The 27,895-nt window shown below is 37.2% G+C and overlaps 1 protein-coding gene across 6 annotated transcripts in view; it reads right to left on the bottom strand.

Moving 5' to 3' along the window:
- csmd3b (CUB and Sushi multiple domains 3b) overlaps positions 1–27,895 on the bottom strand; it is a 343,211-nt gene that overhangs the window by 224,859 nt on the left and 90,457 nt on the right. For all 6 annotated transcript variants that reach the window (XM_088404543.1, XM_088404544.1, XM_088404545.1 and 3 more), the window contains exon 3: positions 3,212–3,324. In XM_088404543.1, coding sequence (XP_088260669.1) covers positions 3,212–3,324 — 113 coding nt within the window. The remainder of the gene's footprint in view (positions 1–3,211; positions 3,325–27,895) is intronic.

The raw sequence follows: 27,895 nt of genomic DNA, 5'->3' as shown, positions 1-27,895 counted from the left end.
CCCCCGAAGGGCCGACACACTTCGCGCTAACATCCTCAATGAGCACACCAAAGTCTTTTTTTTTTCTGGATCTAAATCTGATCTGGACAAGGTGAGAATCATGCATAATGAGTTCCAATTTTAGCCACCGCGTCAGTCGTTTTCATTTATTTATTTTCTTTATATATCTGGGCTTTCATCTGCGGGAATGGCGTCAAGGTGTTTACTGCCAGCCTTTGGTAGAAGCGCAAAAAGGAAACATTTTTGTATTGTGTCCGATTTTTAAGGATGACTGATGAAAAACAATCGGTATGAAGCGGCATCCAAACCAGGCAAAATGTCGTCAATAAAGTGTCAGCGCTAAGTTCCAAAACAAAGCTACATAAAAATCTCACACTTGGATGTTCACATTTGATTGTGGTACTTTTAATGTCAGATAACAGAAATGAAGAACACAGCTCCAGTTTTAGCTTGGAATGCTAATGCTATATAAAATTTCATGAATTTTAAGAAATTAACTAACAGTCAATTCAGTCATATTCTGGATTTGGCTTGGAATGTTAATGCTAAAGGTAATTTAATGAATTTAAAGGCATTTACATGCCATTTGGTCCACTCAAACTGATTTTTCTTGAGCTGTCATGTTAGCCCTGTTCTGATTTTTATAGCCTGGAATGCTAATGCTTAAGACAATTTCATGACTTTAAAGAAAATCATTTGAGATTTGGTCCACTTAATCCATTTTTTTTCAGTTCTGTCAACTGTCATTTTTTTTCTTTCACTGTCATTTTAACCATATTCTGATTGTAGCTTGGAATGCTAATGCTAAAGATAATCTCACAAATTTAAAGAAATGAACTTGCAATTTGGTCCACTCAAACCGATTGTTCTTTATCCGTCATATTAGCCATGTTCTGATTTTAGCCAGGAATGCTATTGCTAAATACAATTTCACGAATTTAAAGAAAATATTTTGAGATTTGGTCCATCCCTTTTTTTTCCTTTAACTGTCATTTTAGCCATGTTCTTGCTAGTTTACTATGAATTTTGAGCAGATTATGGTAGCAGTTTTGACATGTTGGGTCAAATCCGCATTGGCCAGTCTCCTTTTGGAAGAAGCACTGTTTTTTGGCAAATCTCCCAATTTGTAATTTTTACACAAGATTTTTAAGACTGCTGAGACAGAATTTATCTCAGTAGTTCATTTCTACAGAAAGTTTCATGCTATTATTTTCAAGCGAGAAACCCTGGACGCTTACTTAGAGTTTAGTCGGAAAACACGAGTAAGCGGGAGAATTGATCAGTGGCATTTTCTGAAGTAAGCACAACTCGGCAGTACAGAAAAAAAGGGCATGACCTGGATTACTGTCCGGGCCAACGAAAAAATGGCGACCCATGAAATCAGTCGTTTTGGAGCTCAACCAGACTTTAAATCGATTTAACTGTCAGTCGGCTGTTTTGGAAATTGGTCTTGGAACAGGCTTAATTTGCACACTGTAGGCTCAGCTTTTGAAACTCACCAGTTACACAAGCTACAAAATGGACGACTGGCACTTTGGGCGCTAAAAACAAAGAACAAAAAAAAAAAAAAATCCAACAACAAATGTCTCAAAAAGAAAGTCCTCCGTAAGTGGGTTCATCTAGAAAATGTCCCACTTTTGGGTCACACTGTGGCACTTTCACCGCCAGACTCGATCGCTCACAACGCAGGCCATTCTTGACAGCCGTTCGCTGTGGAAAAGGAATTAAAGTGTCACTGGTGACAAGCTGAAAAGTGAACATGTCAAATTCCTCGAGAACTTTTTTTTCTGAAGTCCTTCAAAGATGCTGGACTGAGGATAAAAGAGGAACATAGGAGGCCCTGTATTGCTTTGTGGGAGGATCAACATGATGCGTTCAGGGACACTGTGGAAGTCTCAGTCATAAATGTGTGAATTGGTTGAACCTTTTTACGACAGCATCGTTCACTTCCTTTACTTTGTGCTCTTTTTAACGTTTAGTGTTTCACTCTTGTCAAGCATGATCTTAGTTTGTGTTCTTTTCAGCAGAATCTAGTTGTCACCTTTCCAAGCTTTCTTTTTATTCTCCCTCTGCTTTGTTTTGGAGTTTTTTTGTTGAGCAACTTGAGTCCAAACAATGTTCATGCACATCACAATTGACTTGAAGAAAAAAAAAAAAAAAAAAAAAAGAAAAAACTGAGGTGACCCTTGTCTCACCGAGGCATGGGCCAATATCAGATTTTGGTGGTATGATAACAATGAGCAAAAATATCACTGTCACGGTATTAAAATTGTAGCTCTATTTTTTTCTCCCATTGAACAAAATCTTCTTTCATTCAACAAAATACTGAATATTTGGTACATTAAAAAAACATATATTGATAAATAAATGAATTAACACATGAACATTCTTTTTTTTGTTCGTTGCAAGTCACTGGTGATTATTTATTTATTTATTTTTTAAGAAAAAAACTCCCTTTCTTCCATGTAAGCCAAGATATATTAAAAAAAAAAGAGATTGTCGTCTCATTATTTTTAAAAAGGTTTCTTTTGAGTCAACTCTGCAAGCACTAGCGATACCGAATCACTAGTCTTATTATTTTGGAACCGTACTGTGTTTCCATGAAAGTCCACTGTGAGGCACACAAGTCTCAAAAAACCTCAAATATTTTCAAAATAACTGTGAATGCTATCACATATAACCTCTACAATTTTACAGAACGCAAGTTTGTTCGATTAGTATGATCAAAGATGAGCAATAACCATTTGAAGTCACAATATGAGACCATTTTGTGAGACCTAAAAAAAGGCTCAGGGGCGTGCTAAGGATCATGACTTGATTTCGATTGGTACAGTAAAGTTGGATCAATCATCTCTCAGAAGTGGCGACAACATCAAAATTCTGTGTATTTATTGGTTTAGACATGCAAACAACATGTCCTCCGGTATGACGCTTAGGGGTGAAAACAAAGACCTACTCACTCTCCAAGCATGCCACGAAGCTTACGAAAAAAAATGTAACTTCAAAGAGGTGGCTTGTTGAGTCAACTCTGCAAGCAGCCAATCATATCCCGCTTAATTCAAACGCTCCTTTTGTTTGATTTGATTGATTTTGTTTGAGAAAAAAAGAGCTCATTACCAGTGATGGAAAATATTAGTGGGTAGTGTCACTTTTTATTCTTTCCTTGCAAACAGAGACACGGGGAGACATACAAGCGCGAAGGGATTCTCACCTTCGTAGATGAGCTTGAAGCCGTGTGCGGAAACGGCAAAGTCGCTTGTCAGTCTCAAAGAGAAGACATTCCCAGTACTGGTGACTGGAGGCGGCACTTGGAACCCTGTTAGCCTGCAGAGACAAGATAACAATAATGAATCCAATCATCAACAACACTATCACATCATTTCTGTGTTGGCTCATACTTGTGCAAAAGTCATGAAAACAAAAACTTGTCTTTTATTTGTTTTAATCATCCAGTCTAGTATTAGTATCTTGTATCTAGTATTAGCCTATATGAACTTTTCCACCACTGTGATAGTTTGTTGGAATAGTAATGCAAGTAATATTTTTGATACCATTCGTTATTTCAAGGTATTGGGTGGTGCTGCACAATTAATCGAATTTTATTCGCGATCATGATATTGGCTGCCACGATTAATTAATCTTATCCTCGGCGATATTAAGATTTTAAAAGCTGGCCACCTATGTGTTAAATCCAGCACTTTGTCATCCTACCACCAGGGGGCAATGTTTTCCACATGCTTGCATGACAAAAGCCTCTGCTTTTTTCACCCGAATATGTTATTTAACAGTGTGGAATGGCTTTGAGTTTCTCACCTGATTCCTAATATATACAGTGCGAGCTGGCAATTGACACCCATTTTGAAAAATCCAGAAAAAAAAAATGGTGCGAAATGACAGAAAATGACATTTTGACTGCTAATTTATTAAACTTTCCATAAAAGTAAAAAGTGTTTGGTTCTAAGTAGGCTTAATTTATTTCATTGGTTTGCACTCCACATGTAAGTTAGCAGTGTTGCCCTATGTGTCATTTGTTTGAATTTTTATTTACTTTGTTTATTTATTTTAATTTATTATTATTATTTGTAAGTAAGTATCAACCCTTCGAAGGCTTGCTTATACTGTATAGTGCTTGTATAAGAGGGCAATAAATAGACATGTTTGACCAATCATGATGAATAATCATGATTTCAATAGTGACTAAAATAATTGTGATTATTATTTTAGCCATAATCGTGCAGCCCTAGTATCAGGTTCTTGAGATGGAAGGCAAAACTCGTATCAAGCACTCTCTCGGGAGAGGTTTATGATCACAAAGTCGAAAAAACTAATTAGTAGAATAGAAGGTATGTTTTTTTTTTTATGAGAAAAAACCTAATATTGAAGTGTATAGATCTCTAAAATTATGGGATTGTTTTGAGTTAACCTTTCTGTATCAAAAGTATTAGTGGTATTGGTATTTGCTGTCAGTATTGGTGTCTACTCAAGGAATAAGTAGTCATATTGGCATTGATTTAAAAAACGGTTTTAATTAATTAATCATTTTAATTAGACTGCTATACCCACATTTTACAACTTTAACAATGCATGCATTAACTGAACATAAAAAATGTTCATTTTGCCATTTAAATTTTGAATCTGTCTTAAATTGATACATATAATACATTTAAATATATAACGTAACATAGGATCATACACATATATAAATATATATATAAGCATAAATAACATTATTTGATATATAATAATATATTTAAATATAAGAACTTTTTAAAATGCTAAGTTAGTGTGAATTTAAATTTCACAATCCATTCTTTATAATAATCAAGTTTCACAATGACATTAAGACTACGTGCTTATAGCTCACCAAAATACAAACACATCACCTATAAAAAAAAAAATAAAAAATCAACAGCAGCAAAAACAAAGTGTTATACACAAAACAACATATTGAGAGGGTAAAATGAGGGGGTACTTATAAATACATTAATTCCATAAACATCTTATGAAATGTATTTTTCTTATCCGCTGGAAAATTGCTAACTCCACCAAACATATAAATGATGTTGGACAACGATAACCGCACACGTCAATTGGCTTCCAGGAAATCGTCTTTCTAGTTATACACAGCTGGTTTGACGACACAACTACTTGTGTTTGCATTTCCTACCCCATCCTCTGAGGTACCGCACAAACAACTCTCCGTTATTTGAAAATACATTTAAATAAAATGATAAATAAAAAGAGGAGAATGGGGCAGTTGTGTGTGTGTGTGTGGGAGCAATAAAAGCCACCAGTGGATGGTGGGGCCTTTTAAATAAATCATGTCACAAGATTAAAGCCCACAGAGCGAAATCGCAATGTTGCTTTGATATACAAACAGGCGAAGAACCAGGAAGGGAGCAAGGCAGCGCTCTGTTGTTGGAGGGTCCTCGAAGGTGGCGGTAAATTATATGTATGGACACGGGCCAATAGGAGGAGACTACTCGGTGAAAATTCTAATTTTACATGGAAAGGGGAAAAGGATGAAAAACCAAGAAGCAATGTCGAAAACAGTGAAGCTGTTTCGGTTCATTTTTCATGCTATTATCTACGTCATTCATTGTTTTTAAGCATGAAATACAGAATCAAACTGAAGATGGAATGTTTTTTTTTCTCATAATGGAGCTTCCCAGAGCTATGGCGTTCAAAAATTCCTAAATAACACATTTAAAGAGACTTCCTGAAATACTGATAAGTTATATGTATTATTTTGAGAATAAATCAAATTAATTTGATTTGTCCTGTTCACAATAACTAAATCTGTTTACGATAGCTACTAACTACTTTGGTGTAGTATTTAAAGGGGAAGTACACTTGTCATTTTTAGCTTTAGAAAGTTAAGCTAATGACTAATCACAGCGTAGTTTAGAAACATTACAACATCCATGATTGGTTGTTATCAGAGTCTTGAGCACAGACAATGTCATTTTCAATCAACAGCAAGTATCTTTAAAACGTATTAACTCATTAAATGCCAAGGACGTGTTTTCACTTTTTTTTCTTAAAGAGTCCAGTCATTCAATCAATTCAATGATACTTAAAGGCATAGTGTGTAAGATTTAGACCGTTTTTCATTGTGGACAGCAGGGGGTGCTGCAGGTGCTGTATTTACCATTGTCCATAGCTATAACAAACATGTTCGCCACCAGAGAAGTAATATAATTCATGATAACTAGACCTATGAGGATTTTTATAACATACTGTTTATAACACACTGTTGGTCTTAAAGAACACATTAATTTGTAATTTTTTTGAAATTTACAATTATTTAATTTCTTCCGTTTTAATGAAAATCATACACACTGACCCTTTAACTCATTCAAAAACAGGGACATATTTTTACTTTTTCTTTTTTTATGTCCCTGGCATTGAATGAAATAAGTATCTGGGATTGAATGTCTCTACTCTTAAAAAAATCAAAATAAATTAAAAAAAAAAAACGTGAAATTACGTCTCTGGCATTGAAATGCAAAAGTTGGAGGCGTTTATTCGGAGCTTCGTGCCCATCAAATTAATCGCATCACAACTTTTCAGCACCCATTCAACGCTTGATCATAGTGTCTTCGATTGAATGTCTGGACTCTTTAAAATAAATAAATACATGTGACAATACGTCCCTGGCATTGAATGAGTTCATTGTAAATGAAAAATAATCAGCAAATTATAGATAAATGTTATAGATAACTATTAACTTTTTATTGGTAAAAGTAAGCTTTCAAATCACTATTCATTATGTTTCTAGTGTAATTGTTTTTTTGTTTTGCCTCAATATTTTCCATAGGATTTTTTAAAAGTAATTTAAACCTTGAAGTAAATGTTTATTGTTGTTGTTGTTGTTTTTTAAAAGTAAAATCATAATCATCTGGAGTGATTGATATAAACAGAGTATGATTTTTAAGCCGTAAAACCCAGCCCTATCATTAGCCATGGGACAACAAAAATAAAAATATTGAACCTGAAAAAAAAAAAAAAAAACTCCAATTCCAAAAAGCACTTAACTGTCTCGAAAGAGCTGTTTTAAAACATTTACTTTGCAACATGAAGTGACTGTTGCTTTGTAGCTGCTGACCTATCCTTCACCCATCTCTTTCTTCAATGTGCCTTTTCATCTTTTATACCCACAGTCTATTTATTGAATTCCTCAACAAGAGTGAGCGTCTCCTCCGCCTTTTACACGGAATTATGCAATTCATCTGACATCCTCAGCTTGTGGACAGCCACTTTTGTAGACATAATGTATCATTATAGGACACTTTCGCATAGACCTTTGCTTTTCAGACTGTATTAATGGATGTGCCATTCTGCACTATTGAGCACGGTGATAAAAAATATATTTTAAATACTACAGATATTTGTCCTTACCATTTTTTAGGGCAGATATATTAAAATCGTATGTGTGATGTTCCATTTGAATAGTACCGTGTTTTCCGCACTATAAGGCGCATCGGATTATAAGGCGCACCCTCAATTATTGAAATATTTTAAAACCTTTTCCATATATAAGGCGCATCCTCAATTAGTGACATGTTTTAAACCTTTTTCAATCACAATATAGTAATATCCAAAGTAATACCAATAATAACTCCAATTATAACCCTAAACTCTCAATAGCATCATAACTCAATGTCAATATGACAACCTTGTTCAACTGTAAACACACAAAAGAAATAGGTAAAGCTTACTTTATCAGTTCATTCCCCATCCACGAATTCCAATCTCAATATTGATCTATATATAAGGCGCACCTGATTATAAGGTGCACCATCAGTTTTTTTTAAAAAAAAGAAGGCTTTTAGGTGCGCCTTATAGTGCGGAAAATGCAGTACTTAAAACACACCTCTCTAGCCCCATCTTATGCCTATAAATTACTTCATTATTTCTTAAAGGGGTCAACCCAAAGGTTTTCTTTACAATAATTTTTTCCATTTGCCTACACAAGTCTAATTGCAGAATCATGATTAATATTGTGGAATTATTTGTGAAATATGAACTAAGCAACCTGTTTTTTTCCTCATCTCAGAGGGACTGCCTGTCACTTGCAAATGAAATCACATTTGCTCAGGTAATTTTACTTGCTGTGGCGTTGACAAGCTGAGCGGTGATTGGTTGTTCCTTGACCTTTGTGTAAGAGCAGGATACGAAATGGTCAACCCTGAGATGGATAAAAACAGGTTGACTCTGATGTTAGAGGTCTTCATTTATGGAATATTTATGGAATATATCTGAACATTTTTAATCATATACTGTCTTGAAGAACAATATTACTTAAAGATATGAATCACACATAAAACTTGATATTCTGTAAGAACATGTGAATTAAGATTCAAGATTGAATTCAAGATTCAAGGGTTTTATTGTCATATGTATTTTATTATTATACCACACAATGAAATTATTCTTCTGTTCATTACCCGAGCAGCAGACTACATTCTGTAATCGAGCAAATAAATAAAAACATAGCAAGAAATAGCAAGAAAACAACAAACAGAAACAATGGTGCTAATAATATAGTGGAAAATATCATGTAGTGCAAAATATTAGTGCAAAATAATATTTATGCAAGCAGTAAGAGGCAGATTAGTGCATGAGGGATGTGTTGAGAATCGAGAATTAAGGTGGCTTGTGGGTAGAAGCTGTTTGCCAGCCTGGCAATCCTGGCCCTCAGGCTCCTGTAGCGTCTGCCTGATGGCAGCAGTTCAAACAGATCGTTCTGTGAGTGTGTCTTCCACAGATGTGTTTATTTCTGTTTTGTTTTATTCATGACATATTACGTTATTTTACAAAATATCATTTACCTATTATTTATATATCATGTAACAAGGGGTACGACCTGACAAGTTCTTGAACTTTCTACTCCTTTTGAACATATATATCTATAACTATTATAGATTTTTTTCTTTATTTTTTTCCCAGTTTTTGTGTTTGTATGTTCTATAAATCAAATCAATTTATAATTCCATGTTGGAGATAATAATTTTGAGTTGAACTTGTTTTATTGAACATACATATAGGTAAACTTGTAATATGTAATAATTGCTTGCATAATGCACCAATTTTGTTGTATACCCATGTACAATGACAATAAAGGTAGTGTATTCTATTGTATTTTAATATTCCCACAAATTACGTTTCTCATTCAATGCTGATGGTTGCACACCCAATGTTTTGGGTGTCTCCTGAAAAGTGATGGTTATAGAGCTATTTGTTTTTTTTTCTATATTAATGATTGGGTATTATGATTTGTAGATGAGTGATATGCTATGCAATGTTATGGTGTAAAACGGTATTATATATTATGGTGTACTAGCCTTTATTTTATAACATGTTATGCTATGTCATGCTGTCTGGTACTTATGTAATATAATCTGCTACATTCATTTATGTTATGCTGTTATGCTAAAATGCAAATAGGAAGGCAGTTTAGTTTCCCAAAACACATAAATGTGTGCTGTCGTACAAAAAATTGCACCACTAAAAATGGCCCAAGAACATTTTTTTCACAACTATGATAATTAACTGGTGATTAATGGACAGCAACGCTCTCGTAAAGGGAGAGGTGTGAGCGACCAGACAGCATTAAATTCTATGCATTCTGTTTGCACTTGTGAGTCAGGGGAAAACAATCTGCTGGTATGAGCTAGCTTGGCATTCTCTTGATGATGTGATTCCACTCCGTGCACCACACACATGTACCGTGCACATACAAGCAAATAAAAGTGAGCGCGCAGTCCCACTAATGCGATTGATAACTGCTTTGGCATGTACAGTAGTCTGAAAAGTCAGGATAAAAGAGTGCAATTTTTTTCTTTTTTTTTCAATATTGTTCAGCATAAAGATGATAAGTTTGCTTATATGGAGGATGACAGAAATAAGACAGTATTTACTGACTTTTTGAGTATCTGGAAATGTTCAATTCAATTAAAATTTATCAAGGCCTCGGAACCATTAATAGATAATCAAAAATGGTTATCAATTGACTTGATGATGGATTGTTCATTAATCAATTGATATTGCAGCTCTACTGTTTTTAAATATTGGTTCTGTTATACTTAGCAAGCCATGTATTTCTTATGGGGATATTTTGCTTGAGAAGCACGGGATTCAATTTGTAAATGATGTATAAATGGAAAACCTCTAATGCCGGCGCAGTAAAATTAAACGTCCATAGCTGTCATTGGCAGTGAATGATTCAAATGTTCTTCCTACAAAATTATTATGTCAGTTATTTACATTCTAGACACGCAGAGAGATATAAATATATAGATATTTAGACATATTTAGTGATATATAGTGACAAGTTGAATATTTCACTCTCAAAAAATCTTTGATGTCTATAGAGTTTAATGGCAGCGAATGAGTTAATCTTCTGCTGATTGCCGAGGACATTTGTTTTAATCAACATGCCTATCGCTATATTCCACTCCATTGACATCTTTCCTATCGTTTCCCATCAGCTCACATTAATTCAGCGGCTCCCACAGACACGCAGACGCACACGCTTCCCTCGTTAGGACCATTAATGGTGTTTTTTTTTTTAATCGGAGTTCGCCAACGTCTGCTTCTGCTATTTCGCCGCGTTTCATCATGCGGCATCTCGTTAGCATTCCTATAATCATCAGATAAACTCTGTATGACACAAGCGCTCGCACGCGCACGAGCACAGTGAGAGGAGGAGATGAGGTCCAGAGGTCAGAATTGTTCAGGTTGGTTGGACAGTCAAGGGCAAGCGCATTCATTTTCGCTCATTTCTCTCTTGTTTGACAATGAGGATTTTCACTTTTGATTTTTTATTCCACGTGCGAGGAAAAAATGTAATGAATTTCTCCTAATTATCAGCTCCAAACAAAGCATTTATTTATTTTTTAAATAAATGTCATGCCATCAGTGCTCTGTTCTCCACTCTGAATCTTGATTTATTTTCCCCAGTCATGTCCAAAGTTCAGGGTCTGGAGTCATGTGATTGATTAACAGCATTGGTCGATGTGACATGTACACGTACATACACACACACACACACATGCAGTCGCTCATCATGCACACACGTACACGCACACAAGTCATTTTTCAGTATGTGTCATCAATAGTTACTAGTGTGTCTAGTGAATCCGTCATTGGCCAAGTCACATTCAGCTGTGAGTATCATTGTGTGTATGTGAGCAGGGTCCTTGATCAAGGTAGTGGGTATTCCATTGATTTAGTTATACACATCATGCACTTACACTTTCTTTATATCAAAATTATGCTTAGCAGCACACTAACTAGAGACCTAGACACATTTTAGACAAATCTTTTCCTACAAATTTGGATACAACTCCAAGCTGAATCAATACATTTAAATGAGCATAGTTTGTTAACATGTGATCAGTGGGAACGGCAGCCAGTAAACCAAGTTGTCACCATTAAAGTGTGCAGTCATTTATGTCAACACTGCCAGCCTATATGGAACACTTGAGTGCAGCTAGCTAGTGGCTAATTTATTCTAAACGCACCTATAACAGAGCCTGAGCCACCTGTAAACACTGGCAACAGGTTGTTCTGTCTCTCTCAATATATATATATATATATATATATATATATATATATATATATATATATATATATATATATATATATATATATATATATATATATATATATAGAGAGAGAGAGAGAGAGAGAGAGAGAGAGAGAGAGAGAGAGAGAGAGAGACAGAGAGACAGAGAGACAGACAGACAGACAGACAGACAGACAGACAAAGATGTTCATGATTATTTTTTTACATGACTATTTTCACTCAAGTCCTGTGTCTCAATATTGTGCAGATAGATGGATAGATAAATAGGGATGCTCGTGACTTATTTTTTTACATGACTATTTTTCTAGTGAAAAAGTTTCACTCAAGTTCTGTGTCTCAATATTCTGTAGAAATATTCCTGTAAAAATATCAAGCATACACTTTTGAGTATCCTCACATTGTCTGACTGCTTTGTTGCCGCACCATTTATGTTCAAATATATGTTGCTTGAAGCATCAGTTGGGCTGATAATCAACACCAATGTTCTGGATTTTTATATCTTTCAGGATCAGCCTTTAAAAAAAAAAATTATGGCCAATACTAAAATCAAACTTAAATTTCAAGTTTCTAAAAGATTTGGTTGACCCTGCAAACAATCAGCACTTTCAGCCTCCTAGACTACTAATAATCGGTATCGACCCTGAAAAAAAACCACATCAGTCTATCAGCACTTGTATGATGGTATTCATGGCAGACATGTCACAACACACTCCTCTAAGATGGCCGACCTGTTGTCGGCATATATGGTGGACATCCCACAACATTTCACATGATTGGCAGCCACACCAAATATTAGCAACGACAGCCAATCCCTCGCACCATTCATGCCTCTTGATTCGGCATTCGGCGGAGTAACTCCCCCCCACCCAGGAAGCGAGGCACTCCGACGGGGGGTCGAACAGCAGATTAACCTCGCTGTCAGCCCCAGAGGTTCAGAGGGGAACACGCTGTGACTCAGACTGACAAGTCGTGATGCAAGCTAAACACCAAAGCAGCCTTTTCTTGTCCGGCAAGGCACTTTCTATGCATCTTTAGTCACTGGGGGAAAACAAACAAAAAAAATCTAGTACGAAAAACAATGCCTCTTAATTTTAACTTGAGATGTTGAGGTTGGAACTTATTCAGTCTGCTTTTTTTCTTTCACTATTTTTTCAGACCTATACCGACTCAATTGATCCATCGAGTTATCACTGATGGCACCCATATTATTAATACTTTTAAAATATTAATTAACCAGCTGACATAACTCTAAAGAAAAACCTGTCTTTGAATGCAGAAGATGAGTCATTAATGTGGCCATCAAGCTGCATTTTTTTGGAGATGCTAAAATTATTTAGCCGTTTTCAGCAGTAAATAGTTAATATTTTGTCTAATCTAATTAAATTTTTTCACAGCTCGGAAAAACAGGTAGGCTATGATTGGTTGTCACCCGAGACTTGAGCACGTGTGATGTCACTTTCAGACAACAACAAGCAGAAAATTTGTTTTTACAGGTGTTATTTTGTACGTGCAAAATAATTTAGGAGCCAAATTATTGACAAAATATTTAGTTTTTACTGATAAAATGGCTAACTTAAGTACCACACCCATCCCTAGTTATTCTCATTGATATGGCACTCTCATAATGGGGTGCGGATGACCCCAGGGAAAAGGATTGCCATGTGAACTAATTGTGATTAAATGAATTCAATTAATGTGAAATAAATGTGTGAAATGTGTTTGCACTTTGATGCACTTGGGTTTTTTTCTGCTGAGATAAAACTTTAACATGTATAAATGCTGTAAAAAATAGTAAACTGTTGTTGAAAGTTCGTTTGTATTGCTTTTTCCTTTTGTCAATGTAAAAAAAAAAGGATAAAGGTTAAGGTATACTTAAACAATTTTTATAGATAATAATCTTATTTATGGTCGGTGTGGCAAGTGGGGAGGACTGAAATGTTTTCTTTTTCTCTTTGCAAAATTTAATTGAGAAGCACTGGTTTAGTCCATATGTGCAAAGTAAGTACTTAATTCACCATTGTGGCAAACTAATGAAGTGTGTGATTGGCTAAAATGGTCTGACAATTAAATGGGCATCGCCATTGCCTAGGCATCAATCTAATTCCTCAAAAGCATTTAGTTCACACTAAGTCAACCGGGATAGGCTTAAGTTATTTATACATTTCTGTAAATAGTCAAAAAGCTCATGCTACATAGACAAATACAGTATATACAATGTTCTCTCGCTGTTTTTCTTGAAATTTTTCTTCCCTTTAAGTCTAGCAGTCAAAAAATAGCAAATTTAATTGTTGAAAAAAAAAGAATTAAAATGTATCTTTCTTCATTTATTGCAGGTTTATCTGGCAAATTTTCGTGATATTTTTCCTCCTAAGTCAGCCCAGGCCCACAAAATAAATAAATAATAAGGTAAACGAAAGCAAAAAAAAAAAAAAGAGAAAATGATCAATCTCTACTTTGTGGATTCCGTTTATTCCTGGTATTTTTGCTACTGTGACCCCAGCAATAAACATGGGAACAATGTACATAGCAAGATCATGGAATGTTCAATATGTTGTGTATCAGACAGGTTTTTTTGCAGCCATCTCGGAAAACGCCCCAAACTGTTCTCCCAATTTAAGTAAGTCTACCCTGCAAACGTCACGCTGATATCACCGTTTAGCTTATCTATGACAATATTAAAAGGAAGTTAGAGAAAACCACAACACAGTCGCAACACGCATGGGAGTATTTTATTCAGTCCACATTTGATCCACACGATCATCAAACCATCAGGACCCAAAACTGCCACTGACTTTAATATATTTCCCTTTACTACACTGAACTCAACCAGCTTCAATACGAACAGGTGTGACATCCCCCCAGTATCGTTGTGACATGCCTCTGTGAGCAAACTTGATTTTCCAGGCAGTATTTTCAACAACATCCATAAGCAGCGGCCTGCACTATTTAATAATAAATGTTGTGTACCTCCATCTTCCCACACTCGCCCTCCCCCTCTCTCTCTCTTTTAGACAGTTAGATAGATAGTGACTGCTGACCCCCCACTCCCTGAGCTAAAGCTTGTTTAGGCTTCTGGCTATCCCATCACTTACTATTACACTTGACGGGCATGGGGAAGGGTACACACATCAGCACATGCAGTGAAAGGGACACACTCACACACATAAGGAGCGTGGGCTAACACAAATGGACGTGCATGCTGGTGCGCACACACCTGTGTTGGGCAGATAGGCAGAGACAGATTGCATGCCTCCACTGGCATTCAAAGGGGAGGTGTCAGGGCTGACAGGGACTTAAAGGTACAGTCGTTAGAGAGATATATGCGCCGGGGGGGAGGGGGGTGGAGATTAGATGTGGTGCCGAGAGAAAAAAGGAGCGCGTAAAAGAAGAAATATGATGGCGAAGGATTAAATGTGTGCCAGGAACACGTGGGAGGTCACAAACTTGACAGTGGTAAAGGGCTGTCAGACATAACATGACTTAGCCACGAAAAGAGCGCGAGGACAAATTCCGCAAGCATGGCTGACACGCTATAAAAGAACACAAATATGGCGCTACAAAAATGCCATCTCCATTTATTTCAATAGGGGAGAGCTGATGCTAAGTTATGACGCAATCCATAGATTTTAGTGGACTAGCTCAGGTGGAAGCTGCAAAGATGGGCAAATATGAAAAAAGATGGCAGATGAAATTGGATAATCCATGGCAAAAAAATGCAGTAAAATAGTCAACAAACTATGGCGCTCCACAAACATGGCCAACATGTAAAGGTACAGATATTTAATTTAAAAGCTGCCCACAAACATATTTAGTAATAATCAATGGCATTACTATTTGACCTGGATGGATTGTTCAATGTTTTTAATGGGAATCCTTTTGCTCACAGTACATTATATATATATATATATATATATATATATATATATATATATATATATATATATATATATATATATATATATATATATATATATATATATATATATACATACACATATATATGGCGCAAATAAACTAAAAAAAAGTCAACCAAGTGGCACTGCTAAGTCAAGGTACCACTTTCCCACCAGTTACATAGCATTATTTTTCACATGAAAGTCTTGACGATACTCATAAAACATTATGTAAATGATAAGTCTACGTCTGTAGTTCATCCTCAAAGCATCGCTCCATCTCTATTTTTTGATGTTCATTCTCTTTCAGTTTTGCATTAGTCCCTGCAAGCCTTTCAGGTAAATTTAATGTTGGAGCCTTCCAACATGAACTTCAATGGGGGGGCGCAATGCGTTCGTGTCTCTTGTAATCCTTTGTGTTGGCGTCTGTCTGCAGTCAATTGTGCATCGCCTGTGGTAATAACTACCTCTTTGACTTGTTGACGACAAACACAGTGGCAACTAAACGCCGGGCCCGCCCATGCATACACACAATCAAACGCTCAAAGGCCTCTTTACACATCTTTACACACGACACAGATGCACATCGCTAAAAATAGAGTTTACATGTCAGAGGATTGGGGGATGTCTTAAAAGCAAACACTAAATCCAAGTACCAGACAGCATTCCAATCGAAAATGCTGCATGAAAATGTAAACATTGACCTTGGGAATGGCAGATAGCTTAATCAGGAAGGTTGCCATATATATTCCCTGGCTTGGCGTCATGAATCACTTTTACTTAGGATGTCCTTCCAAGTCCAGTTTCAGGCGGCGGCGTGGCGCAAAGTGGAGCAAATCCGAGCGGACGCTTTTACAACGTTCAGCGTGATGAATGGCCACGCTGCAGCTACCGCAGCTCTCGCTACTATACTGTACATAACGGCTCGAGTTACCAATCGCGGATGTGCTGTTCTGCTTTTTCATTACTGAAACGCATTTTCCAATATCAATCCCATTCAATTGGAATAGAAGTGGAGAGAATTAAATGTTTATTTACTTTGTCGCTGAGCTGAAGTAGATGTTTCAAGCATTGTGTCCAGTACGACTTTTACATATGAAAGCCATTATAAGCCATTATTATATAAGTAAGCATTTGTCAAAATATGGTTGGTTGTTTGTTTTTCAACCGCTTGCAAAAGTAGAAAAGATTTTAAAAAAGAAAAGGAAAGTTCTGGCAAAATCATTTGAACGTATTTGCGAGTGTGTTCAAACATAGTTAGAAAATACATAGAAAAATATTCAAAAATAGATCCTCGGAAAAAAAAGTAACTGAAAATTCAAACACATCTGCATGTACTATTAGGCTAATTGCTAAAAACATAGCTTTTGTTCCCATAATGCAATGCTGTGCTGATGAGTATACGTACATCCTGGGATTATGGAACAAAATGCAATGTTTTTAGCCTTTAGCTTTCAAATATATTTGTGAGCATATCTCAACATATCTAAAAATATGTTTGAAAGTCTTTGAAAATATACTTTACCTGATTACAAAATGTGTTCAAACATTTGTAAATATGTTTTAATACAGGAGGATATTTGCAAATTCATTCAAGCTTTCAAACGTATTTGCAAGCATATTCAAACGTATTTTTGAAGGTATTTCAATATACGATTGTCTGGTCTTGAAATATGTTCAAACGCAGTTACAAATTACATGCAAACATATTAGAAAGTATATTCAAACTTTTTTTTTTTTACATATGTAACTACAGTAATTAAATATAATATAACATTTTTGGCGAACATATTTACAAATAGGGTGGCTCGGCGCAACAGTGCTTAGCATGTCCGCTTCAAATTTCAGGGACCGGAGTTCAAATCCACCTTGCTCTGGCCTTCCAGTGTGGAGTTTGCATGTTCTCCCCGAGCCCACCTGGGTTCTCTCCACACTGGCTTACTCCCACACTCTGAAAACATGCGTGGCAGGTGAATTGGACACACTAAATTGTCCTTAGTTCTGAATGGGTGCATGAATGGTTGTTTGTCTCTGTGTGCACTGCAATTGGCTGGCAACCAATTGAGGGCGTTCCTCGCCTAATGCCTAAAGTCAGCTGGGATTGGCACCAGCAAGCCTGCTACTCTTGTGAGGATAAGCGCCTACATAAAATGGATGGATAGATATTTATAAATATGCTTGAACATGTTTATTCGTTTGCAGCATATAAAGTCTGCCGTATTCGAGGTTTTGAAAAATTGAAATGTTGAGTTCATATAAGATGGAAGCAACAACGACAGCAGCGACATGGCGGAAACCAAACCAGAGCGCATTAATGATGACGGCAACAGATTTGGACAAGTAAGACATTCCCCATCGGCCTTATTTAACCCATATGGTTTGGGTCAAATCTGACATTTGACAGCAATATAAAAAAAAAAAAAAAAAATACCCTAAATGTCATTCTTTCACTCAGAAAGGTGATTTATTTTCCTAAAGTGACAGAAAATACACAAAAATGAAGTCAAGAGATACATTTGATGGTTACTGATTTGAAGTCAACAGCGTGGAATAAGTCATCTCTAAAAATGTTTGTTCCAGCCTCACACAGAAAAAACAAACAAAAAAAAAAAAAACATGCACATAAGCTTCTGGCATTCCAAAATCCACAAGTATTCTATATTTCTGCTTAAGTGCACAGTCTTTGCCAAACATTCTCCTTGGGGCTTATTGTTTCCAAAACACATCATTAATACAACGATTAAATAAATTCACATTCGTAACCCTCACCGACGTACACTTGGCGAATTAAAAAGAATCAAATGCAAGGCCGTTCTACCGTTCCGCAACTGCAACGCTCTCCGGGGGTCACTGAATGATCGGATGATTACGAGAGTGACGGCGGAGATGGGTTTTGGCTTCAACCATCGCATGATATCAGCAAGATCGTATGCCGACCGGGGGATTGAGAACAGATGTGATGGACAGCGCTATCATCACAGCACCGAATGAGGCAATATTGTTGGGAAAAGTGCTCGTTCTGATCCGAGCCAAGGCACATCTGGCATGTCCTTGCACCATTTGGAACTGGGCACACCATCTGAAACAAATTGTATTTTTAAAACCAGGTGCAGAAATGTGAGCCAAATGAGTAAATACATAAAAAAGAAAAAATGGCGACCAAGAAAAAAAAACGCAATATAAAAATTGCACACAGATTTCATTTTGGACCATTTTGTTTATTTATGGTTTGCACTTGTTTTCATACATGTGCTCGGCTTTGGTAATAAGAAAAAAACAAAACTACCTCAGTTGTTTCCCGGAATCAATGAATCACTTTGTTGCATATAAGCTGTTCATCAGAGCTTTCACGCAGTGGCTTGCTATTACCTTGAGATGTCAATCAAAGCTTGTTGGGATATTGTGAAGCTTTTCTACACAATCACACTAGCGTTTGAGTGCAACTTGAGGGATAAAAAATGCAAGAAATACAATAGAATTCAATAAGAAACTCTGAAAACAATCACCTCACCCTCGGTGAACATGCACCTTAAAAAACGTCTTTAAATTTATTTCAATGCTCATATATAAAGTTTATTCATTGGTAATATTAATTCACACAGGTTTTGCAAGCAAAGCTCATATTTTTGGGTGTCTAAAATGCAAATTAGATTTCCTAAGAATGCAGATTTATTGTCTCTGCCATACAGCATGTAAAAAAACTGTCACACCCCACATGTCGACAATGTTGTAAACCCGTAACAAGTAACAATTGAGAGGGCTGTTAGGCGCAAAGCCAGCAGATCCCTTCAATTAGCCAAGTGGATTATGGCATTGATAGTGTTAATTCACCACTCGACTATGCAGACACGAATAATCAATTGTGTGTTTTATATTATATTGCATTCATGTATTAAATGTATTTGAGAGGGCTTTTTTCAACTGTTCCTTTCAAAATTGATTTTACTTTTAGATGAAAATCACCATTTATAGAGGTTTCTATTGTGTATCATTTCCAGGCACAATTTGGTCTACTATGTAATTAAGAGAAGTAGTCAACTTTTTTTTTTTTTTCTGCTCTGACATTAGTCATTCGTCAGAGCAGAGCCCCACACCCTTTCTGTCATCATTAGTCCGTCATTCTTTTAAAGTCATATGAAATTGTAATCATCGGTCTGTCAGTCCGTCGGTGTCTTTTTGCCCAACCACTAGAGGGCAACATTTGATGATTTGATTTCTGGTCCGTCATTCGCCAGGCGGTGGTCTACATCTGTCTGCACTCATACTAATTATTTTTTTCTTTTTTAGTACTTACACTTTAAGTTAACACCATGTCTGTGGGTCTACAGTTACACTGCAATTGAAACGCAAAACAGTAATGTAAGTGAAACACAAAAACAAAGCCAGTTATGGGGTTTAATCTTAGGCTATAATACACCATCATGTTTTATACAGGGGAAGAGAGTACAATTAGCAATCTTGTCCACTGGATGGAATTATCATGCATGACTGGAATGGAGGATTTCGGTTCTCATTTATTACTGCCAGCCCTACTACTATAGAAGATGGTTTCATTAATATGTGTCTAAATTTCACCTGTCACATACACTAGAAGAAAAACAAAGTATTGCTGAGATTGAATTTACTAAAAAACGTTTTTAATTCGAGATTTAAAAAAAAAAAAAACTTCTATCTTGCATTTCCTGGTCTGCATTCATTGGTTACTTGAAATGCATCTTATCAGCAAGAAACCATGACTAAGAAAGGGAGCACCTACAAATAAAGCCAGCTGTGTTATAGCTGTGAATGACAAGTAGTAAATTGAACCAACCCATTTTTTCACTCAACTGAAGATATTTCACCACTGCTTGTAAAGTGACTATTGTCACATTGACTGCAGGCTAATGGCAATTTGTACTATGGCAGCAATACAGCAGATAAATAGCCTAGTCAGTTGGAATATATTCCAGTGAGCAAAAAGGGGCATGGTCGGCTGACGAACATATGACGGACATCTGACCTAATGTCTAACCAGACGATTGCATTGATGAATGAAAATTGCAATTCTGATATTTTTACTTTGCCACTTTTTTTAGCATTCCTGTCATTCATTGGTCTGTCGGCAAAATAGGTGTACATTGGCGGCGTCAGTGCTGATTAAGTGCCCACCTCTGGTAATTAATATGCCAGAAATGTAGCACCTGGAGTCAATTTTACTTTTACAACATTAACATGTCAATTTTGCCAGATATCCTTCAAAAATAAACATGTCCTTGTTATTTTTCTCGAGCCACTATAGTAGGCAAATTCATGACACCTTTTTTTTTTTTCACAGTTTGTTTGTGGAGCATGGCAGGGAAAATGTGAGGCTTTGCTACATGTGTGTGACTAAAAAAAAAAAAGATGTTGCACTATATTAGGATACATTTTGTTTTAATCATTGCCCTAACACCAGTTTCACTCACCAACATACAGTAAATGGTATGTATGCCATCCATAAGTGCAGTGCATAAGCATATTAATATAGGGCAGACCCACAGAAAAAGTCTCAGGAAGACATGCTAGAAAATCCAAAGGAAGCCTGCCATTTTGGTTTGAAAAGGTCATTTTAGGATGAGGCTTTGCTACATCCTAAACGGGCACTTCAAAGGCAAATGTAAAAGACTAACCCTAACCTTAACCCTAACCCAACTGCTACAAAAGTTTAGACACCAAAGCATGTTCATGTGAAATATGAAATTTGGTATACCTGTCTACGTTCAAAGTGTGATTTTGGTTTGACGCACCCATTTTAGTGTCATATTTGGCACTTTCAGAGGTTCTTGAAAAGTTCACTTGTCCTATAAGACCAAAAATGGTATCTCTTTTTGAGAAACTCATGGGTGACCACTACTGGCAGGACTACATACTGGTCGATTAAAAACTCTGCTTGGATATCCTTCAAACTCTGTATTTGCCATCAGGTTCACTAGCCCTGTCACCGGATAAAAACAACAATAATGCTAAAGTCTGCAGTTCCCCATTTTCCCCCAGTAATTGCTAAAATATTTGTTATGGGGTTGTATTATTTAGCCAAGACATTTGGCCACATTCTGTCATCTCGCTTTAATGTTTAAAAACACAAGGTTGGCATCCACTGCTGCATACTAATCATAACACACACAAACACACACAACACCAAGCACAGACTTATTAGTGTGGCACTAAACACATTATAAGAGTTTAAGGGCTAACAATGGTCATTACGAAGCACAAACACACACACCAAACCACAAAAGGAGGCCATGGTCCAGTGAGGAAACACAGTCTATAATGGTCAAGTGACAGACGGTGATTAATTGATACGTCAACAAAGGCGCTGTGTCCGTGTGTTAAGGTCACTACACGCTCTTTTTAATTGAATTCTTGTATTTGTGTCTGCGAGGATAATGGAGCAAAGCACCAGACCAGAGAGAAACACGCATTGTTCCCGTTCGTTTTTTTTTTTTTTTTGTTTCCCATCTGAAGGTCTGCCTCATTGGTTGCCCGTGCCATGGCAGGGTTTCAACGTCATTAGTCCGCAGACACAAAATCTTTAAACACGACCGTCCTCGTAAATATGTGTGCACACCTGAGCGATTAACGATGCTTTAAGAGCGATGTTTTACTAAAAACTTCTCCCTGCTAATGAGGGTGGCATTAGGGAGCCTCAGCTTTTTCAGGATTTAGTGGCACTTGGGTGAAAAAGGAACTCACTGCAATTAGAAAAGAAACTCAATTGTGAAACTGAAATAGTTTAATCGTATCACTTAACTTAGGCTTTATGAATACCGACGGTTCTCTATATACGAAACATCAGTTTTACCGGCATTCAAAGATGCAAACAGTCGCCCATTAGATTTTGTATTTAGCGCCTTCTATGGGTAATACGTTTTCCCTCCACTGATGCCGATGCCTGTGCTGTGAACGGAAACAAACCTTTCGCCCAGTTCGTCTTTCAGTCACTGATACTGTAGTGCAGTGGTCCCCAACCACCGGTCCACGGACCTGGTACGGGGCCGCGTGGGCTGCACCCGAAATAATGTTTTGGAGATGATATAGTTTAACAGTTCATACGTTTGTGCTTGATCTTTGTTTTTGTGGCGCCGCCTCTGGCCGCTGTTGGTATTACATACATAGTGAGAAAGGATGATGTGGTTTTTAGAGCAGCCATCAGCCAGGTCCGCAATATAAATCTAAGGCGTAGACCGGTCCGTGGTGATAAAAAGGTTGGGTACCACTGCTGTAGTGTATCTGAGCTACACTACTGGCAAATATCTTCTATTTCTCATAACATTCATGTACTGTATATAAATAAATTAGTTAAGATGAAATGCGGTGGTATTCAGATACAATACATAATTATTATGCGATACTCCACCCATTCTTATCCATGGGACAGAAGGAAGGACTTACACAGGAGCTGTGGGTACAATATAATTGAGAATGACATAATACTGTGATTTTGCAAGGGAGGATTTATAGGTCAAAGGCACTTTAACAAGGCGGAGTGGTAGATGTCACCTTTACCATATTCCCGGACCCCCCGTTTACCACTACAACCACTGACAATTAATCTACTGATAAACTCAATTCAAAATTATATGATAAATGATCCTTATGTGGTGTGTAAATCATATGTAAAATATATCCTACTCAGAGGACCTCACCCCCTTTCACGAAGAAATGGCGTTGAAATTGGCAAGTAGGGATAAAGTGGCTATTTGCTGGAACAAATACATCCAAAATGGGCATCTACTGCCAAACTGACCCGCCGTTCATGGCACACCCACTTTTGGCGAGCGCCTCCGCGCTTTTCGAGAGTGCTTTAGGATGAGAAGACTCGTAAAAATACACCGACTGAGTAAGACCCTGATCGACGGACGTCAGCCCACTTCAGTCAGTTCTCAGTCATGGTATTTTTCCAGGCTTGACGTATAAACCACTGAAAATCAGAACTGTTCGCCCATTGTAGACATACCGTCAGGGACGGGTCGATTTGATGACAGATTGCCCAGTTCTACAACACGGTCACAAAAACAAACATAAATCAGACACAGAAGACCACATGACTCAAAAATTGCCACTGAGATCAAATCAGCATAAGCCAAGGAAAAAAATATATAAAAGCCAAGGTGTAGGCAGAGATAGCCTGACTCCTCCATCAAAATTGTTACATTGACAGAACAATTGCATTTTCAGTTCCGTCTGAATCATCATATCCGTTGTGATTAAAAAAGAAGCCAGGCAAGGCAACAGAAATAAATGTCAAACGCAGAATGTTGAGATGAAGGTGCTCAGCTGTATTTATGGTCTTAGCAAAACCACAAGGTGTACGTCCTGGCTACCTCAATCACCCGAATCCAAAAAAACAAAAGAGAACCTTTGAATAGATTCCTTCGTCAAGCCGGTGGACAGTAGAGGATGCCGCAACTCTTCCGTAAGATTGAGTCACCCCGTGTTTGTGAGTCACGCTCCGAGGAAAGAATTCCACCTCGACATCAATGGGCGAGAACCTCGGGCCTCAACGCGGTTGTCTTTCAATAACGAGACAGGCGCGTCGATCCCTGCCCACGCAGCTCACAGATAAACATCCAGTGGGAAGTCGGGTGGGCGTGAGGCTTAAGAAAAGAACGCTGAACGAAACGCTGAATGGAAAAAATAAAAAAACATCTTCCCTAACAAAATGTGGAAAATCATATTTTACACCTTACTGCAACTGTTTTTTTTCAGCGGGATAACAAAGTAGCGATGATAGGGCATTGGGGTACGCTAAAAACACATTTGCTAAAGCAGGCATTAAAATACGACTAGATTCTCTGTCGAATACTTTAGTAATTCATTATTCGGCTGATTATTCCATCGATTCATCAAATTATCAGATATGATTTTGCATTAAAGTGTAATATAAAATATTTTGTTAATTTCACTGAGGGATTATTTACTTCTCTTTTGTATTTTGTAGTGCTAAAAAATACAATTAAGAGGGATGAATGTTGTACTCACAAATCTTTATGCAACTGATTCAATCACTGGTTGGATCATTGTTTTCCCAAAGTGAAATTAAAAATTCAGATTTTGGTTGAACACAATAGATAAAGCGAACAAATTTAAAGAAGGACTACAGAAATCAGAATAATTATGATAATTGATTAGTTGTCGATTAATCAGTTTTGACCTCTACTGTAGAGTTATGATTGGTTTCGGATTTTGAGTGGACATTGCAATCTCAAAGAAGGATATGTTTCAAACTGTAACAGAGAAGGGATAATAGCTGTGCGTAAAGGTATTCTGTAATGGTGGGATCAAGAATTTAACACTTGACGCTCATATATCTCGTAATGTTAATGTTCGTTGCAATTGCCGTGTCAACCGCTGATTTGATGTTTGAAAGAGGTGATTATCTTATTGTGGGATGTGTGAGAGTGCACACACTTACGGAAACATCCCACCTTTGTTAGGTGGTTCTCTGTGAAAAGCAGAAATATGCCACGTTAGGCACAATTTTCCATCATTTGCCACTGTCAGACAACCTGTAAAAGCATGCTATCTCAGCCTTTCCTCTGTCTGTGGATTTATAGGGAGAAAGAGTAAAACTGCCAATTGTCAACTATCGGCAGTTGTGCTTCTCGATTATATTTTGCCAAGCCCCCCATAGGAAAGAGAAAACTTTTCACGCCAGCCCCCCAGTCGACGCGCTGACTATAAATAAGATTATTATCTATAAAAATTAGATAGTATACTTAAGTAAGTATAAGTAAGTAGGTAAGTATACTTAAACCTATATACTTCAACAATAACAAAAGAAAAAACAATATAAATCAAATTTCAACTATTTTTTTTACTGCCTTTATACAGGTTACAGCTTAGTCTAAAACAGAAAAATATAACCAAGTGCATCAAAGTGCCTTCAATAAAAAAAAAAAAAAGTCAAAATTCCTACTTTATTGTCTGAAAGGAGGCTTCTTCCACCTGCAGTCCCTTCTGAAGGTTTCTTATTTTTCCCAGATATGGTTTTTGACTTTTTCCGCCCCTTTATGGGAGCTTTATTCAGGGGATGCTGTTATTTATAATGTTCTGTCTGACTTATTTTTCAACTGTGAAGCCGTTTAGGACTGCGGGCAATACCAATAAACTTTCAAATGACAAAAACAAAGCCATTTACCTGGGGTCATCTGCACCCCCCCATGGGCGCCTGCCCCACTATTTGACAAGCACTGAGTTAGACCATGTAGCCGACACAGAAATCCGTTCCACTACAGCTACAACCCCATAAATTCTATCGTCATGATTAAACTTTCCAAGCCCCTTTCACAGCGCCTGTAACAACGTTTTTATCGGAATAAATGGTACCAATTGAGGACAACTTTATCTGCCTTCATCAGTATCAAAACTGCGAAGTGTGAAGATTGTGCGTGTGAGGGCAAGAACGATGCGAAGCCCTAACCCCCTGATTTTTTGGTTCTTTGGTCTGTGTCGCCTGCTCCTCTCAGTCCGATCCCCACCTGCGATCGTCAGAAGTCTAGCCAAACATCCGTTCTCATCCCTCCAGTAAAGAGGGGGGTAGAGGCCAGCTCCGCGGATCATCAAAGTGATCCGTCCCCCAGGGAAAGAGCACGCCTGACACCTGGGTGACGACCCGCAAGGAAGCTGTGAGCGTCAAGAGGCTAATGGGCAGCTTGAGGGGATTACCAGTTTAGCCGCTGGGATTACTGGAACCCTTCAAACACACAAAGACACACTGGCCGGTGTATTTACCAGACCGGGCAAGTCATCCAAGACATATTGGCTCACTGGCTCTTGGTGGCCCGCAATTCAAAACAATCCAGCTTAAGTCAACAAACCCGCCGGGATCGGAGCCGGGCGCTTGTCACAAAGGTCCCATGTCATGACTACATTCTCCCTGAAGAGACGTAGAATTTGTACGACCACGCACCCAACAAGTGTTTTCTTGTCCCTCGCTCCATTATGTAAAGTTGTCAATGCATATTTATGAAAAGTAGAACAGGGAGTACTTATCTTTGTCCTTCCGAAGGTACCGTGAGCACCGCCAAAAAGTTCTTCCATTTATGATTCCGTGCCGAGGAACATTATGCGGGCTGGTATTAGAGAAACATCATTTCTAGTTTCAGCTTTCAAAATGCTTTGTTTTAGCTCACACTTGTCCCCCAAAAAATCTGAGCAGATAAAAAGCTGATCTTGAAAGTGTACCATATTTATATTTTTATGTGTTTTATCAAAATCCAAAGTTTGTGTGCCTTCTCTTACCTGCACAAAACCTCAAATTGCCTTTGCTTTATTGCAGTGGTTCTCAAACTTTTTTCAGTGATGTACCCCATGTGAAATATGTTTTTATCCAAATACCCTTTGACCAGTGCAACGTATTTTTGCGTTAGAAAACAAAAAGACTTAAAACATGCCACCAATGTCTGATTTTTTAAACTTTTGACCCTTTCAAACTTCATTTGGATTGGTCCATAAAAAAGAATCAACCTAAAGTGTCCTAAAATAATCAATATAAAGTGTCACACCTGTTCTCAAAAAATATTTATAAGTTAGTATTTGTTCACAGAAAAATATTAAACATAAAGCATCATGTTTTGGGGTTAGCGTAGAGATCTCTTCAGAAAAGTAAATCATTAACTTAATTATTACTAAACATTTGTCCACAAAAAATAATCAACATAAAGTGTCAGACCTGTTCTCAAAAATAAATAATTATAAGTAAATAATTGTCCACAGTGAAATATTCAACTTAAATTGTTCTCGTTTGGTATCATAGTATAGATGTGTTCACAAAAATAAATCATTAACTTGACAGGTAACGAGAGGTGACACATGAACCATGAACATGAGCTGGGTTCAAACATTTTAGTATGTTACTGTGTTACTGTATATGTGAAATGCCATAATTGTGATGTAATCACCTAAATGCCAACGGAACGTTACACAATCCAGATTTTTCACAATCTGCCGATGATTATAACAATCACCGATCTGATCACAAGATAAGACAAGATAGTTAGTTATTTAGAGAAAATTACGCCTCGCAATTTTTGGCATGCCTCAAGGAGTAAAGGGAAATTAAAGCTGGCACAGCATACATTGTGAATTTGCGAAATCTGAACATTCCAACTTGACGGTCGGTCCCAAAATGATCAAATATGCAAAACATCAGCCAAACCGTAAAGCCGAACAGATCAGAACAAAGCCTAACACCATCAGTTTTATGGACACATTTTTAACAGATCAATTTATAGAGCTATCATCAGAGCCTAAACGAGACTTTCATCAAACCATTGAAAGGCGATTCTCTTCATTGAAAAAGTCAAGATTGATTCCGGCAAAGTAGGGGAACCAGAAGACTTCAAGACAATGCGAGCCAGGAGTCAATTTTTTAATAAATGCCCAA

Source organism: Hippichthys cyanospilos, chromosome 21 (assembly GCF_059441005.1).
Source record: "Hippichthys cyanospilos isolate Australia breed blue-spotted pipefish chromosome 21, RoL_Hcya_1.0, whole genome shotgun sequence".
Lineage (NCBI taxonomy): Eukaryota > Metazoa > Chordata > Actinopteri > Syngnathiformes > Syngnathidae > Hippichthys > Hippichthys cyanospilos.
The sequence above is the reverse complement of the archived record's forward strand: the minus strand, read 5'-3'. Positions and strand labels throughout refer to the sequence as shown.